The 19,682-nt window shown below is 50.9% G+C and overlaps 1 protein-coding gene across 1 annotated transcript in view; it reads right to left on the bottom strand.

The window, feature by feature from the left end:
* The window catches only part of LOC144148495 (glycine receptor subunit beta-like), a 42,797-nt gene that overhangs the window by 10,937 nt on the left and 12,178 nt on the right, over window positions 1-19,682 (bottom strand). The window contains exons 6-8 of the mRNA XM_077680025.1: window positions 15,411-15,493; window positions 11,979-12,143; window positions 11,551-11,692 (exon numbers count right to left, since the gene is read on the bottom strand). Coding sequence (XP_077536151.1) covers window positions 11,551-11,692; window positions 11,979-12,143; window positions 15,411-15,493 — 390 coding nt within the window. The remainder of the gene's footprint in view (window positions 1-11,550; window positions 11,693-11,978; window positions 12,144-15,410; window positions 15,494-19,682) is intronic.

Raw genomic sequence — 19,682 nt, 5'->3', positions numbered from 1 at the left:
GTCCATTCCAATCTGTTGAAATGGTCTCGATGGGACGGCGATCGGTTGTAGAAGTCCGGCGGGTCTTGTCGGCGGCGTTTTTCGTCGCTGGCAGTCACGGCAGCTCCGGACGTAGTGGGTGACGTCAGAGGTAAGGCCGGGCCAGTAGTACCTCGCCTTGATTTTTCCAATAGTGCGGGCTGTGCCGAGATGTCCGGAAGACGGGTCGTCTTGGCACGCTTCCAAAATTTCGTCACGAAGGTCCGCGGGAATGACGAGAAGGTAATTCGCTCTTGTTCCGGGGCTGAAATTCTTCTTCACGAGGACGGAGTTTCTCAGGCTGAATGCTGGTAAGCTGCGTTTGAAGGTCCTAGGAACGGCGACGTTGCATCCCTCGAGGTACTCGATTAGGACGCGTAAGTCGGGGTCGGCACGCTGCTGGGCGGCTAGGTCGCTCTCCGTCACGATCCCGAAGAACGCGCTGTCTTCATCATAGTCTTGTGGTGGTGGGTCGACGGGGGCGCGGGACAGGCAGTCGGCGTCGGAGTGTTTCCTGCCGGATTTATAAACGACTGTAACGTCGTACTCCTGCAGGCGCAAGCTCCACCGCCCAAGACGGCCAGAGGGGTCCTTCAAATTGGCGAGCCAACACAGCGCATGGTGGTCTGTTACAACCTTGAATGGCCTTCCATACACGTATGGGCGAAATTTTGAAATCGCCCATATAATAGCCAGGCGCTCCTTCTCAGAGGCAGAATAGTTTTTCTCCTCCTTCGACAGACCACGGCTGGCATAGGCGATTACCCTTTCGCAGCCGCTTTGCTTTTGGACAAGGACGGCACCCAAGCCTATATCACTGGCGTCCGTGTGCATTTCCGTTTCGGCATTTTCGTCGAAATGAGCGAGCACGGGCGGGCTTTGCAGGCGTTTTTGCAGCTCGCAGAATGCTTTTTCTTGGTCGTTTTCCCAGCTGAAAGGGGTGCTGTCTTTCGTCAAGCGCGTGAGTGGCTCTGCAATGCGTGCGAAGTTTGCGACGAAGCGCCGGTAGTATGCGCACAGCCCGAGAAATCTTCGCACGCCCTTCTTGTCTTTCGGCCTAGGGAAGTTCGCGATAGCTGAAGTTTTTGCCGGGTCAGGTAGGACTCCCGCGGCGTTGACGACGTGGCCCAAGAACTTGAGTTCCTCGTATGCGAAACGGCACTTTTCAGGCTTCAGCGTCAACCCCGACGTACGAATGGCCTCGAGTACAGACTCCAACCTTGCAAGGTGTTCGTCGAAAGTCCGGGCGAATACCACTACGTCGTCGAGGTATACGAGGCAGGTGTGCCACTTAAGGCCAGCTAGCACAGTGTCCATGACTCTTTGAAACGTCGCTGGTGCTGTGCACAGCCCAAACGGCATCACCTTGAACTCGTATAGGCCGTCTGGGGTTATAAATGCAGTCTTCTCTCGGTCTCTCTCGTCCACTTCAATTTGCCAGTAGCCGGTCTTCAGGTCCATCGATGAGAAGTACTTCGCGTGGCAGAGGTGGTCGAGGGCGTCGTCGATTCGGGGGAGGGGGTACACGTCCTTTTTCGTGATTTTGTTCAGTCGCCGGTAGTCAACACAAAACCTTAATGTGCCGTCTTTTTTCTTTACGAGTACGACGGGCGCAGCCCAGGGGCTTTTCGATGGCTGTATAATGTCGTCGCTGAGCATGTCGTCGACTTGAGTCCGGATGGCTTCCCGTTCGTGTGAAGAGACGCGGTACGGTGACTGTCGGGTAGGTCGGGCTCCATCTTCGGTTATTATTCGGTGCTTCGCTAGAGGGGTCTGACGTAGTTTTGCGCTCGACGAAAAACATTCGCTATAGCGACGCAGCAAAGCCAATAATTTGTTCCGTTGTTCTTGCGGTAGCGCCGGATTCACGTCGAAGGGCTGCGTTAGCTTGAAGGTTTCTACGGGGGTGCGTTCAAAGTCGGCGACCGCGATCACGTCACTTGCTTCTTGCGTTTCTTCGAGGAATGCAATTGCCGCGCCCTTGTTTAAATGCTGGTACTCCTCGGTGAAATTAGTAACCAAAATGTGGGATTGGTGTTCCTTGAAGCGCGCAATGCCTCTTGCGACAGACACACCGCGGTCGAGAAGCAACCTTTGGTCACTCTCCACGATAGCGTCAACGTCAGGAGCAGCACCTTCACAGTAGACGGTGATCATCAAACTTTCGCGGGGTGGCAGGGTGACATGATCATCGGCTATCCTTACAGCTGCACGGTGTTTGGGGTTCGGTTCCGGCGTCGTGGAGTGATCGGAGGAAAAAGTTATCGACTTGGTCTGCAGATCAATTATTGCGCCGTTGTCCGTCAAAAAGTCCATTCCGAGAATTACGTCGCGGGAGCAGTTAGGCAAGATGACGAACGCGGCAGGGTACGTCGTGCCGTCTATGGTGACGCGTGATGTGCACGTTCCACTTGGCGTCACGAGGCGGCCTCCTGCTGTGCGTATATGCGGACCGTCCCATCTGGTCATAACTTTCTTCAGTTTAGACGCAAATGGTCCGCTCATTACCGAATAGTCAGCTCCCGTGTCTACGAGGGCGACTACGTCAAAGCCGTCGATGGACACCTTGACGTCAGATGCAGTCTTCCTCGAGTTCCGGGTTCGTCGGGGCGTCGTATCTCTGCTTGTACGTGTTGACGGTCGGGCACTGTGCATCGTCGTTGTCGTCGTCTTCTCAACGGACGTCTCGGTCAGGTCGGGTACGCGTCTCGCCGTGTAGCTGTCGTCGTGTTCAGAAGTCTCGTCAGGGCTGGGTCGGGTCGTCGGGATGAGGGCATGTCGTGAATCACTGTCTTCGGTGCGTCCTTGCGTCGTTGGAGGGTTTCCAGTATTTCGCCGTGGAGCAACTTCACCTCCAGAAGTTGCCGCCTTTAGTTTCCCCCGCGTGGGCTGGGGGACCTTCCACGGGCGAAGTCAACGTTGCTACGGCGGTTCGGCGATTGGTAGGGGTAGGGCGACGGCGAACGGTTGAAACGCGCTGGGCCACGGCTGGTTTCAGATAGATACTCGTCGATTTCACGTGGTCGTTGGCCAGGGAGAGGGCGAGGTGCGTCGACGGAGAAACCACGCAGTCCGAGTCTCTTGTATGGGCAGCGACGGTAAATGTGGTCGGCCTCTCCGCAGTGGTAGCACAGAGGACGGTTATCGGGAGTCCACCATACGTCCGTCTTCCTCGGCGTCTGGTTTCGGGCTACCGGGGGTCGGGCGGGTGACAGTGGGCGGCGGTACGGCGGGGCCTCTTGACGGCGTGTTGGAGCAGGGCGGGGTCGACAAACAGCCGCGGAGTATGTCATAGCTTGTGGCTCTCGGGGTACCTCGGATGGCGTAGAAGTTCCCAACGCTTGTTGCACTTCTTCTCTAATCACGTCGGTGAGGGAAGCGACTTGGGGCTGTGGCGGCGTTGGGAGAAGTTTCCGCAGCTCCTCTCTCACTATTGCGCGGATAGTCTCGCGTAGGCTGTCGGCCGGGATCCGCGTGCTGCCAAAGTCGTTCGCATTGGCCGCGCCAACAAAGTTGCGGTCATACTGCTTAGCACGCATTTCGAGGGCTTTATCAATGGTGCTGGCTTCGGTCACGAATTCGGCGACGGTTTTGGGCGGATTTCGGACAAGTCCAGCAAACAGTTCCTCCTTCACTCCGCGCATTAAGAAGCGCAACTTCTTTTCTTCCGTCATTTCGGGGTCCGCGCGGCGAAATAGCTGCTTCATCTCCTCAACGAAGATCACGACACCTTCGTTGGGGTGTTGCGTGCGCGTTTCCAACAAAAGGGCGGCTCTTTCTTTCCGCTCGACGGTAGTGAAGGTCTTAGTAAACTCGCTTTTGAACTGAGCCCAGTTTGTCAAGGAGCTCTCGTGGTTCTCGAACCAAGTGCGAGCCGAATCTTCCAAGTAAAAGAAAACGTGCCGGAACGTTTCTGCGTCGTCCCACCTGTTGAATTTCCGGACGCGCTCCAGTTTCTCCAACCATTCTTCTGTGTCTTCTGCGGGGGCTCCTCGGAACGATGGCGGTTCCCGGGGCTGCTGCAGGACGATTGGCGACGTTGTTTCTTGCACCATGGTGTTGGTTGGAGCGTTCCTTTCCTTGGGCCCTTCTGGCATCAAACCGAACTCGGGCGGTAAATCTTGCAGGCGGGGGCTGGCTCTTGTTGGACTGGCTTGGCGGCTTTTCGAGGTTGTAGTGGGCATGAAGGGTGCGTACCCAGCACCTCCACCAGATGTCACGAAGACAAGGACGAAGCAGTTGTCTTGAATGACAAATACGTTTATTGGAGCGAACTTGTGCTCCCCTAACAACTCAAAAGAATACAGAGGCGGCGAAGCAGCGGTCAACAAAGTGACTTGCACAGGCGAGTGTCGTCGAATCGAATGCCCCGGCGTCCGCACTGCAGGCTTTTTATCTTTCGGCGCGCGTGGTTCTCGAAACGTCGATTCGCATCGAGAACATAGTAGATCCAAGAAGATTATTCTGGGCTGTTCACGTTAGATCGGAATGCTCTCCCTATCACAACAGATAACACATGCGGCACAGAAAGAAAGAATGGACCACGCGCTTCCCTTGGCGCAGAGATAACGCAGACCGGCGCAGCCGGGCGGTAAAAGCAAAATACAAATAAACAAACCCAATGTATGGTTCGGCGCAATATCATCACGTCACCCTCGGCTCAACAAAGCACGCTGTTTCTTTGATGAGGCGGCAGACGCAGTGCTAACATACTCGTGGTCCGATTTCGCTATCATATGAGCTTCCAAATATCTCTCGCGTTAGCTTCTTCTTGTGCCTGGCAACAACTGCGCACTTATTGTACTATGACGTGAACTAGTGTTCTTATATACATGTGCGTATTCGTCTGCTAATAAAACTGTTGGAAGTAGCGCTCTGTGTGCGTTGACTCGCTTGTCCCATTGTCCTAGCGCTTCAATCCTTTGTCGTGTTCTACCAACAGGCCAAAACCAGCCCCCTCGTGCACTATCTTTCCCTCGTGTCAGCGTCTACTGTGCTGCCTTTCAAGGTGCTTATCCAGAACCAACTCGCCGAAATATCAATCCCCTTGCTTGTCGGTTATGCAAGGAAGATGTTTACAGCGCAAAACAAATTAACAACGACGAAAAAGGAAGATTGGAACAACACGAGTGCTGACGCTCAAGAACTCTCACCGAGGAAATGCACTGACCTTATAATCGTCAGAATTGATCAGGCAAACAAAAGAAAACACAACGAAAACACGCATAAAAATCAAGACGCGGCACATCTGAAATTGGCATCTCTGACGTAGTTTGGCAGTTTAGGAAGCGCCCAATGCTGGTGCTTTATATCTCTTTTTCTTTTGTGTTTTTTTTCTCATCACCCTCCACTCATTTTTTATGCTTAGTGTATTTTCTGAATTAAAGTCCTTAAAGGCGAGCGTTCGTGTTGTTATGTTCTACCTTTTCCTCCCTGATGTTCTGCGATGTAAGGATATTTCTTGTAGACCAGAGAACATGAATGTATATAACTTGACCAACCCACAATGAAACCAGAGGCCGCATTGCGCAAGCTTCTGTGGCAGCAGCGCGCCTTGCAACACTCCGGTTTGTATTCAAGCGAGTTTGCATGCGGAGATAAACTTTATTAACAGAGTTTGGAGTGAATATCCGCATTCGTCAGCGATATCTGCTCGTGAGGAGGATGAACTGTATATTAATATGCTTGTATACCTGTACTCAATAATAAATTTGATTTTGACTTTGACTTGGACTTTGACTTTGAACATAGAGAGGGGGCTTGAAGCTCCAGTTCCGTCCATCTTTTCTGCGCTTTGTATGTTCTTGCTCACATTTCTTGCAAAACCTACGACCCAATTAGCGCAGCAACAAATGTTCTGAATAGAGCGGGGCTCTTAGGAGATTCGAAGTGCTTTTCCGTCATCTAGCATCACAAACCTTGAATCCCATACCGTCAATGGAAATACATTCTGAAGAGAAGAACCCAGAGATGAAAAAAAACCCCTCCCCCCAAAAAACAAAAAAACAAAAGAAAACTGAACGAAGCTCATAGTAACGCGTTAGACTTGAAGGTAGCAAAGCTGTACGCAACCTTCGCAACCCCCACGACGGCTGAGAAGAATAAAATCGCCCGCAAATTGCAGCCGATTTGCTATTCGATACTGTCGTGATGGTCGTGAAGGAAGTATACGGATTTGCTTCTTCTTCGCTGACGCAGTGCCCTCTACTCCACAGTAGAAGAATGAACGAACGGAACGCACACACTTAAACCACGCTCCCGCATGTGCAACGTGTACCCTTATCATGTGTTCCATGTTGAGCAGGTGGCGTGATTTCTCTCCCCACTGTCACAGCCGAGTGAATAAGCAGTTTGACTCTCCGGTATGATAGATCGCGGTTGTGGCCGAGTGTGTAAAAACTACTTCGATTAACCAAGCACAGGTTCGAATCCTGCAGGTGCCGTTGATTCCTTTTCTTTACACCGAGTTTTGTGAAACACCGAAATCAACTTATTGCTGAACAGCTTCGTGTAAGAAAAATCAGAAAAGCATTAAAATCCATGTGACTCTTTTGTTTCGAGAGGTACACAGGAAACTACAGCCTTGCTATCAAAGAACGTTCAATTTTATGCTCGATTAACACCGTGTGGTCAAATTACGACTGTTATGTGTTGCCAGGAAAGATGGAAAGTGCAGTTCACCTGCAGCTGTCTTTTCGAGGTTAGCCTGGTTTGAGACATGAAGCCCGTCCGCTGCCTTTGAGTGTGCGGAGAACGCGAGTGAACTTACAGAGAGCCAACGTGACGCTTCACCAGGTACTCTGTTCGGTCATCTTGACATTTCAATTATTTTTGTCTTAGAAAATGCCGCGAAATGACAGTTGAGCCATTTTCGCTGCCTAATGAATGTAGGGGTTGATTGATTGATTGATTGTGGGGTTTAACGCGCCGACGCAACGCAGGCGATGAGGCGCGCCGTAGTGGAGGGCTCCGGATTAATTTTGACCACCTGGGGATCTTTAACGTGCGCCGAAATCTCGTACACACGGGCGTTTTTGCTTTTCGCCTCCATCAGAAAAGCGGCCGGCGCGGCCGGGAATCGAACCCACGACCTCGTGCTCAGCAGCGCAACGCCTTAGCCACTGAGCCACCACGGCGGGTTGAATGTAAGGGTCAGACCAATTACTAATTAGTCATGACTTTTTAACAGCGGAGGTATTCGAAGTCTAGCCTTATCGTACGTCCAGAGGTGTCACGCAGAGGAAGGTTCCCCAATACACCGGAACGGGGCGCCCCAGTCTCACCAGCATGGGAGCAAACCAATCAGAGCACGCGCCGGGAGAGGAGAGGGTAATCACAGGCGCGCGCCCTTTGGATTCATGCGCTGCGCACGGCGCCAGCGGCCGCGGGAGGTCGTCAGAGAGCGGAAGCGCCGACGACACGCAAATTCCGAGTTTGGACAGCGGGAAGTTGAAGCGCAGTCTCAAAATTAGGTCGCATCTACGAAACTGATTCTTTCGGACAAGCCGGCCTTTTGGCAAATTCTGTGTAGATCTCACGTTTCTTGAAGAAAATACAGAAATTACCCTTTAGGACGACTCTACCACCCCACCGAGTTTCTACTACGCGTGTGTTTCGTGCGCTTCTTGGAGCCTAGCCAGCCATGCTGGCCTTCCTTCTTCATTCACAGAATGAAGGGTACTGGTTGTTTATGTAAAGCGTAACACACGCCTTATTTCAATGAAACCTACAACGAAGTTACTTGTGCTTGTACGTACTTTCACTTCCGATGGCAAAAAAGAAATCCTGTGCCATCTCCACTAACGTGAAACCTAGTGAGGGGCGAAGCACGCAGTGTATTAGAGTATTCGAAGATTGTGAGTCTCTCTCTTGCCACATGGAGCGCGCTGTTTGTGCGCGGGAGAAGTGCCGGTGAGAAGAGGAATCGCGCGCTTGCTGAGGTGGTGGCGTCCTCTCTTGCGCTCAACCGGGTTTAAGCAACTTGCCTGCTCCACCTGCCCCAGTGTGGGAAAGTGGCAGGGGTTGAATGCGAGCGCAGTGCAATGCCCGCCCTGGTGTCTGGTGCTCGGTGATGAACGAGGCCCCGGCACCAGGTAAGTATGCCTTTTCTTGCTTCGACCGACCACCCCCGATCAGGCCTAGCGTCAAGAGCCAGTGGGAACTTGAGTGTAACGCATATTATAGCCCGTCTACAAACACCTTCTGCTTGTGCTTGACGATTGATGAAGCTGACAGGGAGCGTAACAGAAATTCACAAATCACGTTAGTTTATTTTGAACCGGTTGGAACAATTGTGTACTTTTAGTACTCGTTACGTTGTAGCGCGAGGAGTTGGAAGACGAGTGTCCCGGCGTTTTAGTACCGGGACCACATGAGAATGGCATGAGGCCTCGACAGCCCGAGCCCCTAAGGGGCTTTACCCTTAAAACGTGTGGTGCGCACGGGCCGTCTGTTCAAAATGCTCTACAAACCCTGCCACTCACGGAGCTCACAGGAGACTACGAGGATCTGAAGCATTGGTAAGAGAACTCTTGGTCGGAGTACGCAAAGCGAAGTGAGACGAGGATTTGAGGGCGTGCTCGCCGTCCACGCCAGCGAGGTCGTCTGGTAGCGACTTCCCGTTTTCATGACGTCACTAGGTGTGGCTTATCAGGTGTTACAGGTTGATTGATTGACTAATTGTAGGGTTTAACGAACCGACGCAATGCCGGCGATGGGGCGCGCCGTAGTGGAGGGCTCCGGATTAATTTGGCCACCTGGGGATCTTTAACGTGCGCCGAAATCTCGTACACACGGGCGTTTTTGCTTTTCGCCTCCATCAGAAAAGTAGGTGTTACAGGTGAACCGAAGTGTACTAATGGCGTGACAGGTTTTCCAATTGCCCATCGATGCACCTGTGACGGCGCTCTCAAATTTGTTTTGGCCACCGCGAAGGTCGGTTACATTTGCGTCCCGCTCATGGAAGGCGGCATTTTTTCTCATGCAGTCTTCGATGACGCCTTGCCATACGGTGCCTTTCAAGAGCATGATTGCCAAGATTATGAACCTAGTAATTGCACAAGGAAGAACTATTCGGTGTCAGCGCACTTTCTGTATTGTAAGTATAGCGATTGTTGACGCTGTCCCTGGTTTTCAGTGCCGGAAAAATTGCGTACCGTGCAAAGGCGGGCACTCACTTCCTATGCCAAGGAACCCCCGATTCCGTTCATTCCTTTTCTACGCCCATGATGCACCCACAACTTAACGGCAGAGCTTAACTTCCTCGCTCCCGGAAGGCGTCATATTTCGCGCCACGAAGGTTATACTTTGGTTAACCCACGATGGCGGCTGATGACTCTGCAACTGGAGATGATGGCGAGACCGGTGGTGCGAGACGGGGCTTAGAAGATGACAATATGGTGATGATTATGATCTGATTTTGGGACTACGCCACCGCCGTGTGGTGTGTTAAAGGCGTACTGATACGGAACTCTCGTGTTACGTTTCCTTCGCTGTTGTGGGTGCGTACCATCACACTAATCATAGAATGGCACACTAGATGGTCGGTCACAACGTAAATAATTATTTGCAGCCTTGTTTCTTTGTGTCAGTTTCGGTTTCGACAAAACGAACACTGATGCGGCCGCATGACCGGAGGGCGCTCGTGACGTCACCATTTTTGTCGCACCTCTGCCGGTCTGGACGGGCGCGCAACAGTGCGCGCGGGCGTGTTCAGACCGGCAGTGATCTCCACCATCTCCGCACGCCCGGGCAGCGTGACGTCAGTCCCAAAACCATGACGTTTACAGACATCGTTAAGTAGCGCTTGAAACGGCACGACAGTAGAGAAGACACACGACTTAACGATGTATCAACACTAAAGGCACATTCCAATTGGCGATTCGCCTCGTCGCGCGACGAAAAGCGACGTCGCAAAGCGACGAGCCGGCCTTCGCTTTTCGTCGCTTTGCGACGGCGGAGCAGACCGCTCTCGGTCCGAATTCCCTCATCGCGCGACGGCCCCGAAAAACCGGTGAGCCAATCATGGCCGCGGAGTAACCTCACGTAACCGGAAACGATTGTTTACATACGGCTATGGAAATGGCGGCGGGCGGGCGAGCCGCCGCCGCTGGGCTCACTCGGCCAGCGCTTGGCCCGCTATCGCCTGCTGTACCCGCCGGGACGGGCCGACAAGCAACTTCCCGTGCGCTTCGGTTTTTTCGTCAGTGGCTTCAGCGTACGCGTGCACTAATCAACGAATAGCGTGAAACTCATCAGTGTGGAGAAACGTGTATGGATTGTAAAAGCAAGTAATCATCGTACACAGGTGGATAGCGAGACGGTAGGTTGACTTGCAGCCTCTTCGTACTTTTGTCGGCGGCTGGTAAACACGCGTAGAGTTCGGAGGCGCCAGAACTTTGCGCCTGTGGAAAGAAGTGAAATTTGTGGGCCGTGATGGGGGTGTTGTCGCGTGAAAGCAAGCGTGTGCATTTCTTCGTGCAATAATATGTTGAAAAGAGCCTCCTCGAGTTTGTTATTTTCTGCCCCTCCCGCAACCCGCAATGCTTTCGGCATTGCTCCAGGTTAGTAGCATGTGTTTTAGTTTGCTTTCTACCTGCTTTTGTCGCGCTCGTGTAACGTAATTTTTTTTGACTGCGAATGGTTGACGCACCAAGGAGGTCGTACAAGTCGGGAAGTAGCTGCGCTGAACGCAGTCGCATCATCGCTGATCGCAAGTGCGAACACAGTCTCATGGCCTCAGCGCGCGACGCGCGCCGTCGCGCGACGACGCGAATCGCCAGTGGGAATGTGCCTTAACTAGCCAACTGTCAATTTTACTGAACGTATACACACGCCGGAGCAGCTTGCACCAACCGCAGCCAACGCGTTGGTCATGTCACGAGGGCCCTCACGCCGGCAGTTGGGGGTCAGGAGGCGTGATTCCACATGCTTCGCTGCATAGAGCACCCACGTGACATGTGTGATTTCAATGCGCGCCATTGCTTTAGGCGCCTGCTAAAATGAGCCCACCACTTGGGCTCTGTGGCTGAGATGTAGAGTACTGAGTACTGGCGCGGATGACTTGTGTTCGAGCCCCAGCAGGTCTTTTTTTCATTGCCTAACTTTTCTTTGTAAATTTATTTTATTTTTCTAAACTCAAATCAGCCTGTTATTTTTGCTAGTAATAGTGATGTGGTATGTTTTAGGTCGCTTTAGATTTAGGGCGCAGCCAATGACGACATTTTATTATCGTTCTGCATCGCTTGAACAGACATGTCACGTGGGTACATTGTGCAGCGAAGCGTTTGGAAATACGCGGCCAGGAGGAGCAGGAACACATGGCATCATGCTGATGCTGATTGCGAAAGGGTATCCGTTCTGAGTGTTCTCGTGGGGGCAAAGGTTTAAATGGATTTAAAATATGTTATACTGAACGGTTACTGTTGAAACGCTGGGAAATATGTCCATATACAAAGGAATTCTTTTACCTAGTTGCTTCAGCTTTTAAAGTTCGTGTCAGTATTCCTTTAAGCATGCGGGAAGTCTGCACACCTTGCCGACACTGATTCCTGGTCGAACCAAAGTCCGGCCCAAGAAAGGATGACGATGAGGCTGGTCGGCAGGTAGGTCTTCAGCGCTCGCGTAGTCAGCCGTCGGTAGAACACGAATGGCACGTAAAGCGTCGCAAAGTCACCTGCGAGGAACCCAGCTTGAACAAGCGCCTCTTTGTGCCTTTGTGCCGCACCATTATACATTACAAGCGTTTTCATTCCAGATAAGATCAGTGTTACCATGACAAAGCACCAGAACAAAGCACCTGAACACAATACAATGCTCTTCAAAGATAAAGGCGACAAACCTAGTGCATGCTATTTTAATTTTCTTCCCATCTCGCTGTGAGGCGTTTGAGCTCAAGAGATTGATTTCACTATGACGGAGTTTAACGCAGAGCTACACTGGCCCGCCGTGGTGGAGTTTACCGTAAATAAGGGTGCTATTAAACGTGCCCACGCTTGGCTGTTCGATGCTGAAGCGAGAGTCCGACGGGATCCGCAGCATTTTCACATTGGGGTGTTTACTAGCCCAATGTTTCCCGCCGTTGTGCTGAGACCACTCCAGCTGGACCATGCCATTGTGTTCCACACCTGCGCAGGCCGAAAAGAGCAAGGTAATGCATTAAACGGGCAACGAAGACGAAATACAGCTTTGTTTCGTTTGAAAGAGCACTGAGCTCCACTTTAGCCGAAAAATGATTTTTTAAGGGAAAAACGCGATATTGGAAAACCTTCAAATTTCCCGCTGCAGTGGCGCAATATGGGCTGGGGTGACGTAATAAGGGCCAGCACTAATCATGTTTATAGCAGTGCGTTAACTGCACGTTAGCATTTAAGTGATACGGTCATACTGAACTGGCGGCCTCCCTACAATCGCCGAGTCATGGTTCTTGGCGATTGCTTAGGTCTGCGGCCGCCAGTTGCACCAACAAAATTCTGTGACACCACGGGAAAATGACGGGAAAGCGGTTGGTGAGTCGTCATTACTTCATACGTTTCCTTTAAAATGTCTAATATTTGTTCGTAGTTAGCAGTAACATTGGTATAATAGTTATCGGGGCAAAGTAAAAAATTTAACACGAAAGTGTTTTATTCCGGGATACACAAATATTCGAGTGACATCATATCCGTAACGAAAATGACGCCAGTACACCGAAGTAAGCGGCCTGTAAAAGGTGCACCCCTGCACAGAGGGTGTTCTTGCGGGGAAGCAACCTTTAGTACTAAAGAGTACGTTATATTTAGGGTTGTTGTTCGTTTTCGGGTTTTATATTTCAACGCGAAAGTGTTTTATGCCAGGATACACCCAAGATTTCACTGACGTCTATCCGTCGCGGAAATGACGCCAGTATACCTTTGCCAAAGCGAACCGCCAGCAGGACGTCGCTCGCCAAGGACACCCACAACACAGCCGCCGACCCCCCAATCATGCTCAGCTGCAGATTTCGCTGCACATTTCACTTTCGCGTTTTACCGATTCCTATGACAGAGTAATCAACCACAGTTTTTTTATGAGTGTGTCAACTGCACGTTAGCATTTAAGTGATATTGTCAAACTAAACTGAAGGCCTCCATACGATCCCCCAGTCATTGTTCGTGGCGATGGCTAGGTCGGAAGCCGCCAATCGCACAAACAAATATCTGTGACGTCACCGGAAAATGCAGGGAAAGCGAGTGGTGAGTCGCCGTTCATGTTTTCTTCAAAATGTCTACCGTATTTACTCGCGTAATCCTCGCACTCGCGTAGTCCTCGCACCCCTAATGTGAGCCACCAAAACTTGAATTTTTTGGTTCCTCGCATAATCCTCGCACCCCCAACTTTGCAGCAGCGAAAGTTGCCCGCTCGCGAAACCCGTATGGTGCACGCGCTCTCCAACACGCGCCCTCCCCCGCCGCCTCTCCGTTCGGCGGAGAGCGCTGTGTATCCAAGGCCATCCAGGCGCCCCAACAACCTGCATGGCTACTCCCTAACAGGCGCCCTAAGACGCTACTCACACTGTCCTTGAGCCGGTTTCGCGCATGTTTCGCGTGCGCGCAACTAGACGGTGTTCGCGCAGCCCGCTGTCGTGTCGTCGTGTCGCCGTCATCGCCGTCGTGGTCCCGCCGTTGAGCGGCAGCAGTCAGTGAGTCACTCGCGTCAGTGGTGGATAGCTCGCTGCCGTTTTGAGGACTTTTTGATCTAATTGTTTTGTCCTTGGTGCCGCTTCGCCATGGGGAAGAACGCCAGCTACACTGCCGCTTTCAAATTGAAAGCGAAAGAGTACGCGATCGAACACGGCAACCGTGCCGCAGGCAGGCACTTCGGCGTCACCGACTTCAACGTGCGTTACTGGAGCAGGGCACGCACATACGACGACGAGATAGGGCGCGCGCCAGAAAGCAAAGGCGGCAATTTCATGATCGCTAATCGACGGGAGACTGTTTACGTTGTAAATAATAAAATAAAAAGAAATAGCTGCTGTTGGCAACACTGAGCTTACCTATACAAAAAACGACCGCTACATTTAGCGGGACTGGCATACGGCAAATTGGCAACACTGTGCACCGGATTTTTTTTATTTTCCGCATAATTCTCGCACCCCTAACTTTGCATTGACTTTCCCGAAAAAAAAAGTGCGAGGATTATGCGAGTAAATACGGTAATATTTGCTCGTTTTTTGCGGTAACATTGGCGCCATTGTTATCTGGGCGCAGCAAAATTGTTAATGAGCCTAAAGTCTTTTGCGTATTCACGAACGTTTCAAACTTTGAAGGAAAAGTTAGCCGACGTTGAAAAAAGTTAGTTAAGCTTCTAGAGCGATAGCTCTGTTTTAGAGCCCACAGTGCGCCTTCACAGCACGCAGAATTGTACCGCAAGACGAAACTTAGACACTGCTCGGTGACGTCGTCGTTTCTGGCGCGACCACGCAGGGCACTTGAATGTGATATTTTGTGATATTTTCTGCTGTCAGACGCCCCTGATTCTTTCCCTTGTCCCGATTTTCGAACCCGTCCCCTTGGTACAACCGAGTGAGCCCGCCGCTGTGGCTTTGTGGCTAAGGCGTTGTGCAACTGATCCCAAGGAAAAGGGTTCGATTCGCGGCCCAACGACCACTTTTCTGGTGAGGGCGAAAAGCGAAAACGCCCGTGCGTTCAACATTTCGGCGCAGGTCAAATATCCTTGGATGGACAGAATTAATCCGCAGCCCTACACTACGTCGCGCCTCATCGCCTGTGTAGCGTCGGCGTGTTGAACCTCATAATCAATCTGAACAAACGGGCGTTTGGACGCTTCACTGCGCAATTGCACGTGCGCCGGCTTGACCTTAGATGAGCTTGAAAGTCTGATGGACGCTACATGGAACGAGCCATCTTTGTACCTAGAGTAATAGGGCGTTCCCTATAAAAATGTTCTAGAAGTTATCCGTTCCTGAATGGTGTCATTCTCTGACGACAATAATTCTCATTTTAGTCAGCAAGTTACCTTCTGCGGCCATATAAACCCTTCGTAATCTGCTCCGCGTCAGAAGCATGCTTTTTCCTGGGTACTACCTTAATTCCCTGAATCAACATGTTCCTGTAGATCATCTTCGTCTGCTCAAAAAAGCAGTAAAAATGTGAGCACATTTATTTAAACATGACTGGTTGGTAATTTTATTCCAGATACGCATTGCACAAGGTTCGATGACGCCTAATATTGTACAGTGCACCTGTATAGGCGCGAAACACTCAAACAGCTCACGCCATAGTTAAAAAGATATGTTGAGAACGTGCTTCGTGATGTAAGGCAAAGTTTTTAGTAGAAGATACACACTTTGCGCGTTGCTACTATAAAGGCGGTACCGTAGTAGCAGAAGTAGATAAATAGATTTAGCTTACTGTTTCTCAAGTAGAGAGCGCAGCGTTGAGTGTCGACTGGGAAAATGGCGAGATCCATCTTGCACTGCACCTTGAGGTGGTGCCTGCGCCGCAACAGAGTTGAATAGCGCCAACATTTAACACGCAGAAAAGAGAAATAGTAAACCAGCATGTAGTAAATTATGTAATTATAGAGTGTTATACCGGCCACCTTCATAACTGAGCAGCGAAGACTGAAAAAAAAAAAAACAGTGGAACTCGTGATCTTCACTAGCTTTAATTTGGGTTTTCCTAGGTCTGCCCATCTTACCGGTAGATCGAACTATGATGTCACTGAGCGCGCGACGTCTCTCTCAACCAGGAGGACACCTGAGCTTACATGTTCACTGGGCGCAGCCAATTCTCAACGAGCGCCTCCACACCCGAACATCTGCGCCGCGATGCGCTCTCCCCTACTCGCTCGTCTTCCTCTTGACTCATCGCCACTTCCCTTCCCTTTACACTTCTTGGCCGAACAATTTCCTCCTCTCCACTTTGCTGCGCCGATTTGGGAGCGATGCCCGGCACGACTAGAGATCAAGCGTGAGCCATAAAGTTTTATACTAATATATACGAGAGGGAAATCCGTCGCTGCAGTCGCGGGCCGCCCTGGGCGGCGCCATTGCCGCTATAGCGACGTTCCTCGCCTACTTGGTTTAGCTAGCCATATAGCTTCTTTTTTGCCTCGAAGCCAAAATCAACAAAATAGGGTAACATTTTCTTTCTTTCGTCATGCATGAAGCTCCTAAATATGCACGGACAAATTATACTTACTGGAGGTTCAATTCTATCATACCAAAACAAATTTGAAGGAGCTTCTGCACTAATATTGTTGCTTTTTTGCAGCCAGATCCAACTTTTCAGCCTGTTCATGAGCCATGCGAAGGACAAGTGGAACGTGCGTGCCCGGTACATGACGGAATGCTCGCTGAATCGCGGCTCCCCTAGACAGTGGTGCCAGATTTCCCTCTGGTATATACTAGTATGAAACTCCATGGCTTAAACAGCTCCGCTATTAAAAATAGGCGCCATTCCAGGCTGTGAAGGTGAATGACCACCAAAGATGTATGTAATACACAGCCCATAGAAAGTTCCGGAACGCACAAGTATTCATTTTTCTGGTCATTTGTCATGGCAGTGACTGTGTGTTTGTGAGTGCTTAATGAAAGTTGTAAGGACTGGAGCATTATTTGAGTAGACAAACGTGGGGTGGTCCTTTCAGTTCCCGTACTAGCCCATGTATTGACACCAGGCGGGAGTTCTGTAACGCTTATAACTTCAATGTGACCTACGTTTTATGAAAATAAATGAAACTAGGCGGAATGGTATAGTCGTTTCATGTACTCATTGTCATATAAGTTTTTTGCGATGCTTTGATAAAACGCCAGCTACAGCCGTTTTCTCGTGCATTCACACAGTAGTTGGCTTTGCCGCAAAGCGTTTTTGCACCCGCAAAACAAAAATGTATGGAACCCAGCCTATGTTCTTTGCGAGCTCGGACCGCTGAAGAGTGTTCGGTACGCTGAAACAATAAAATAAATGCTTCCTTGGTGCGTCAGGGCATGTGCGGCGCTCAAGCTCAAGCCCCTGCCTTCTTCCTTGAGGAAAATATCCTTGTGTGTGCCGTAACTGTGCGCTCACCATCGAAAAACAAGCTATTTGAAATATCATACGGACTTCCGAAGCTCTCAGCCGTAACAAGGAGAGAGCTAAAGCTGTGTAATGGCGCCTTCTTCAAACGAGGATGAGTGTGTTTTAAAGACGACAGTCTTTCTTGGGCTACTTGAACTAGAAAATATTGGTCTGTCTGTCTGTCTGTCTGTCTGTCTGTCTGTCTGTCTGTCACTCGATTCAGCCAGCCGAGCAAAGCAACAGAGATGCTGCGCAATAGTCTCATATACTCAGAGTCAAATATGAAAGTCTAAGTCCGGTGTTAATGTTCGTACTTGTCAACATTGTTGTACAAGAGCAAGCCATTACGGAAATACAAGGCAGAAAATCTATACATGAGTGATATTTGCAGTGTTCCATTATTTAAAAAAATACGGATGCCTGCTTTTCGCGATAGCAAATAAATTAGTACGTGAACTGCAAAAACCCTCGCCTGCCGCTCCCCGCGCTACCTGGCGGAACTTAAAAAAAATCAAATGGCAACAGCAACGAAAGGTTCCTCTAGATAGATTTCGCGTTCCTCTTGGAACGCTGGTGGAATAAGGCAACGTGGTTCCATAAACGTTGTAGTCGGGTTACTCGACTCACGCTCGTCTCCGCCGTTGGGCAGCGCTGCATCGAGGCACCCGGCATGGACCAGTGGAACGCGGTAAATTTAAATTGACTTCAGCAAACCTGTAGCGTATTATCTTGGAAGGAACGAGACTGGAGAGGAACAGCATAAGAGGTTAGCGGGAAAAAGAAGGGAGGCATTTACTTGTCAGAGGCGCCGGTCGACTATCGTCCTGCGTCGACATTTGCAACGAAAGAAGCAGATACGCGGCCAAGTTTTTTTCTTTACAGACCAGAAAAATACACAGAACCCTAGACATATGCAGCTTTGCTGTAAACCACCCTAGTTGAAAACAAGAAATATCTAGCGCCAGCGAGGAGGGGATCGTGGTAAAAGAAATGGGTGGAAAATTTTATTCACGCTTAAACCACATTTGAATAAGAGTAACCCAGCCCTCCTGCCACAGGCGCCCATAAAACTCTGCCTCTGTGTTCTTTATCGCACAGAGCGTTGCTTAGGAAGGCGCTCAACCCAATGCTTTCAGCAGTCATTACGGGGAAAAGAATTACAGAATTCGTTAGTAAAGTGGCGCAACCAGCCCTAATACGTTCGTCGGGATGGTATATCCAGTTGAAGGCCAACTGCAGCACTATCTTCCATCGGCCAGCTTTATCTTGCAGGTGCAGTACGTGTACCCAATTGTCCTAGATACGAGTCAAGGAAACGAGGCATATCAGGAAAAATTAAACCCCGTTTAGCCCAGTGTGGAATCTGCTGAATCAGGGGAGCTGTGGTTCTCTCGTGTCGGTTCGAACGTCAACCGGCGCTGCCCCGAAAACGGCTGTGCCGGCGCCACACAAACTCTACGTTGTGCGCACAGGAATCGGCAGCTAAACGCCGATGGCGGGAGGCTCTCTCCCCTTTCCCTTCTCTAACAGGAGAGAGAGGAGCCCACCCCTTCGATACCACTGCGCCCTCCATCGGTGGGTCTGCAGGGCGCCTGCTGCTAACCTTCCGTGACCCACGACCTACAGCAGACTCACGGAAAGGATCGACTTACAAAGGGTTTGTACTAGAACGACTAAATAAGGTACGCTTAAGAGTAACGACACTTGCGAACGGCGGCAGCCATTTTGGTGCCTGACGCCAGGGTGGCCAGCTTTACGCGCCCTATTGCGGCTGACGTTGACGGGCGGAATTGGTCCGGACGCCGCTTGGCAACCATGGCAGCTGTGTTTACTTTTCGAGGATTCAGAGGCAGCGCGCCGGTGCGATGGGGCCAAGCAAATACTTCTTTCTCCGTGGGTCAGGCTCTGTTACGCTGGCGTAGCCCATTTAGTGGCTCTGGGTTACGCTGGAGCCACTAAGTAAGCTCCGCTTTCTAAGTGGCTGCAAGTTACGCTAGGCCACTGTCGTTCTTTCCCAGCGGGAAGCGATGCTGGCGGTTTCCACCTCCCCGCCGGCTGAAACAGCCCAGCACAGGGCAGCACGGCATCGTTACTCTGTCTGGGGGTTTAAAAACTCACTCCCAACGGGTCATACAGCAGCACTGCGCTCCCTCCGAAAATCACGACTTATAGAAGGGAGCGCGCCCCAACACCCAGGCTCCAACATGTCAGCGCCCATGGGTCTTCTGAGGAAAACAATTTTCACGTGGCGCGTTTCGACCAATGGCCGCTGTCGGCGGCATAGAACAATGACAGAAAAGAATGCCGATACTCTGAAATCTCATCTAGTGGCTCTAGTCTGTACTCAGTCTGTCTGTTCAGTTGGAGATACCTCAGCTAACTACGAAGGTTTATTGTGGAGCTTAACGCGGGGAAAGGAGGCTGGGCTCTTAGGTCCGCTGCAGTGGAGGGCTCTAAATAAATTTTGACCCCCTGGAAATCGTTACTGTGCACCGAAAGTTCGACACGCGGCCGTTTTCGATTTCGCTTCCACCAGAAAACCAGCTACCGCGGCCGGGATCTAATTCACGTCTTTGGGCTCAGCAGTACAACGCCATAGCCACTGAGCAACCGCGGCGGGTC

Source organism: Haemaphysalis longicornis, unplaced genomic scaffold, assembly GCF_048455015.1.
Source record: "Haemaphysalis longicornis isolate Haplotype H1 unplaced genomic scaffold, Haemaphysalis longicornis Haplotype H1 scaffold_8, whole genome shotgun sequence".
Classification (NCBI taxonomy): domain Eukaryota; kingdom Metazoa; phylum Arthropoda; class Arachnida; order Ixodida; family Ixodidae; genus Haemaphysalis; species Haemaphysalis longicornis.
The sequence above is the reverse complement of the archived record's forward strand: the minus strand, read 5'-3'. Positions and strand labels throughout refer to the sequence as shown.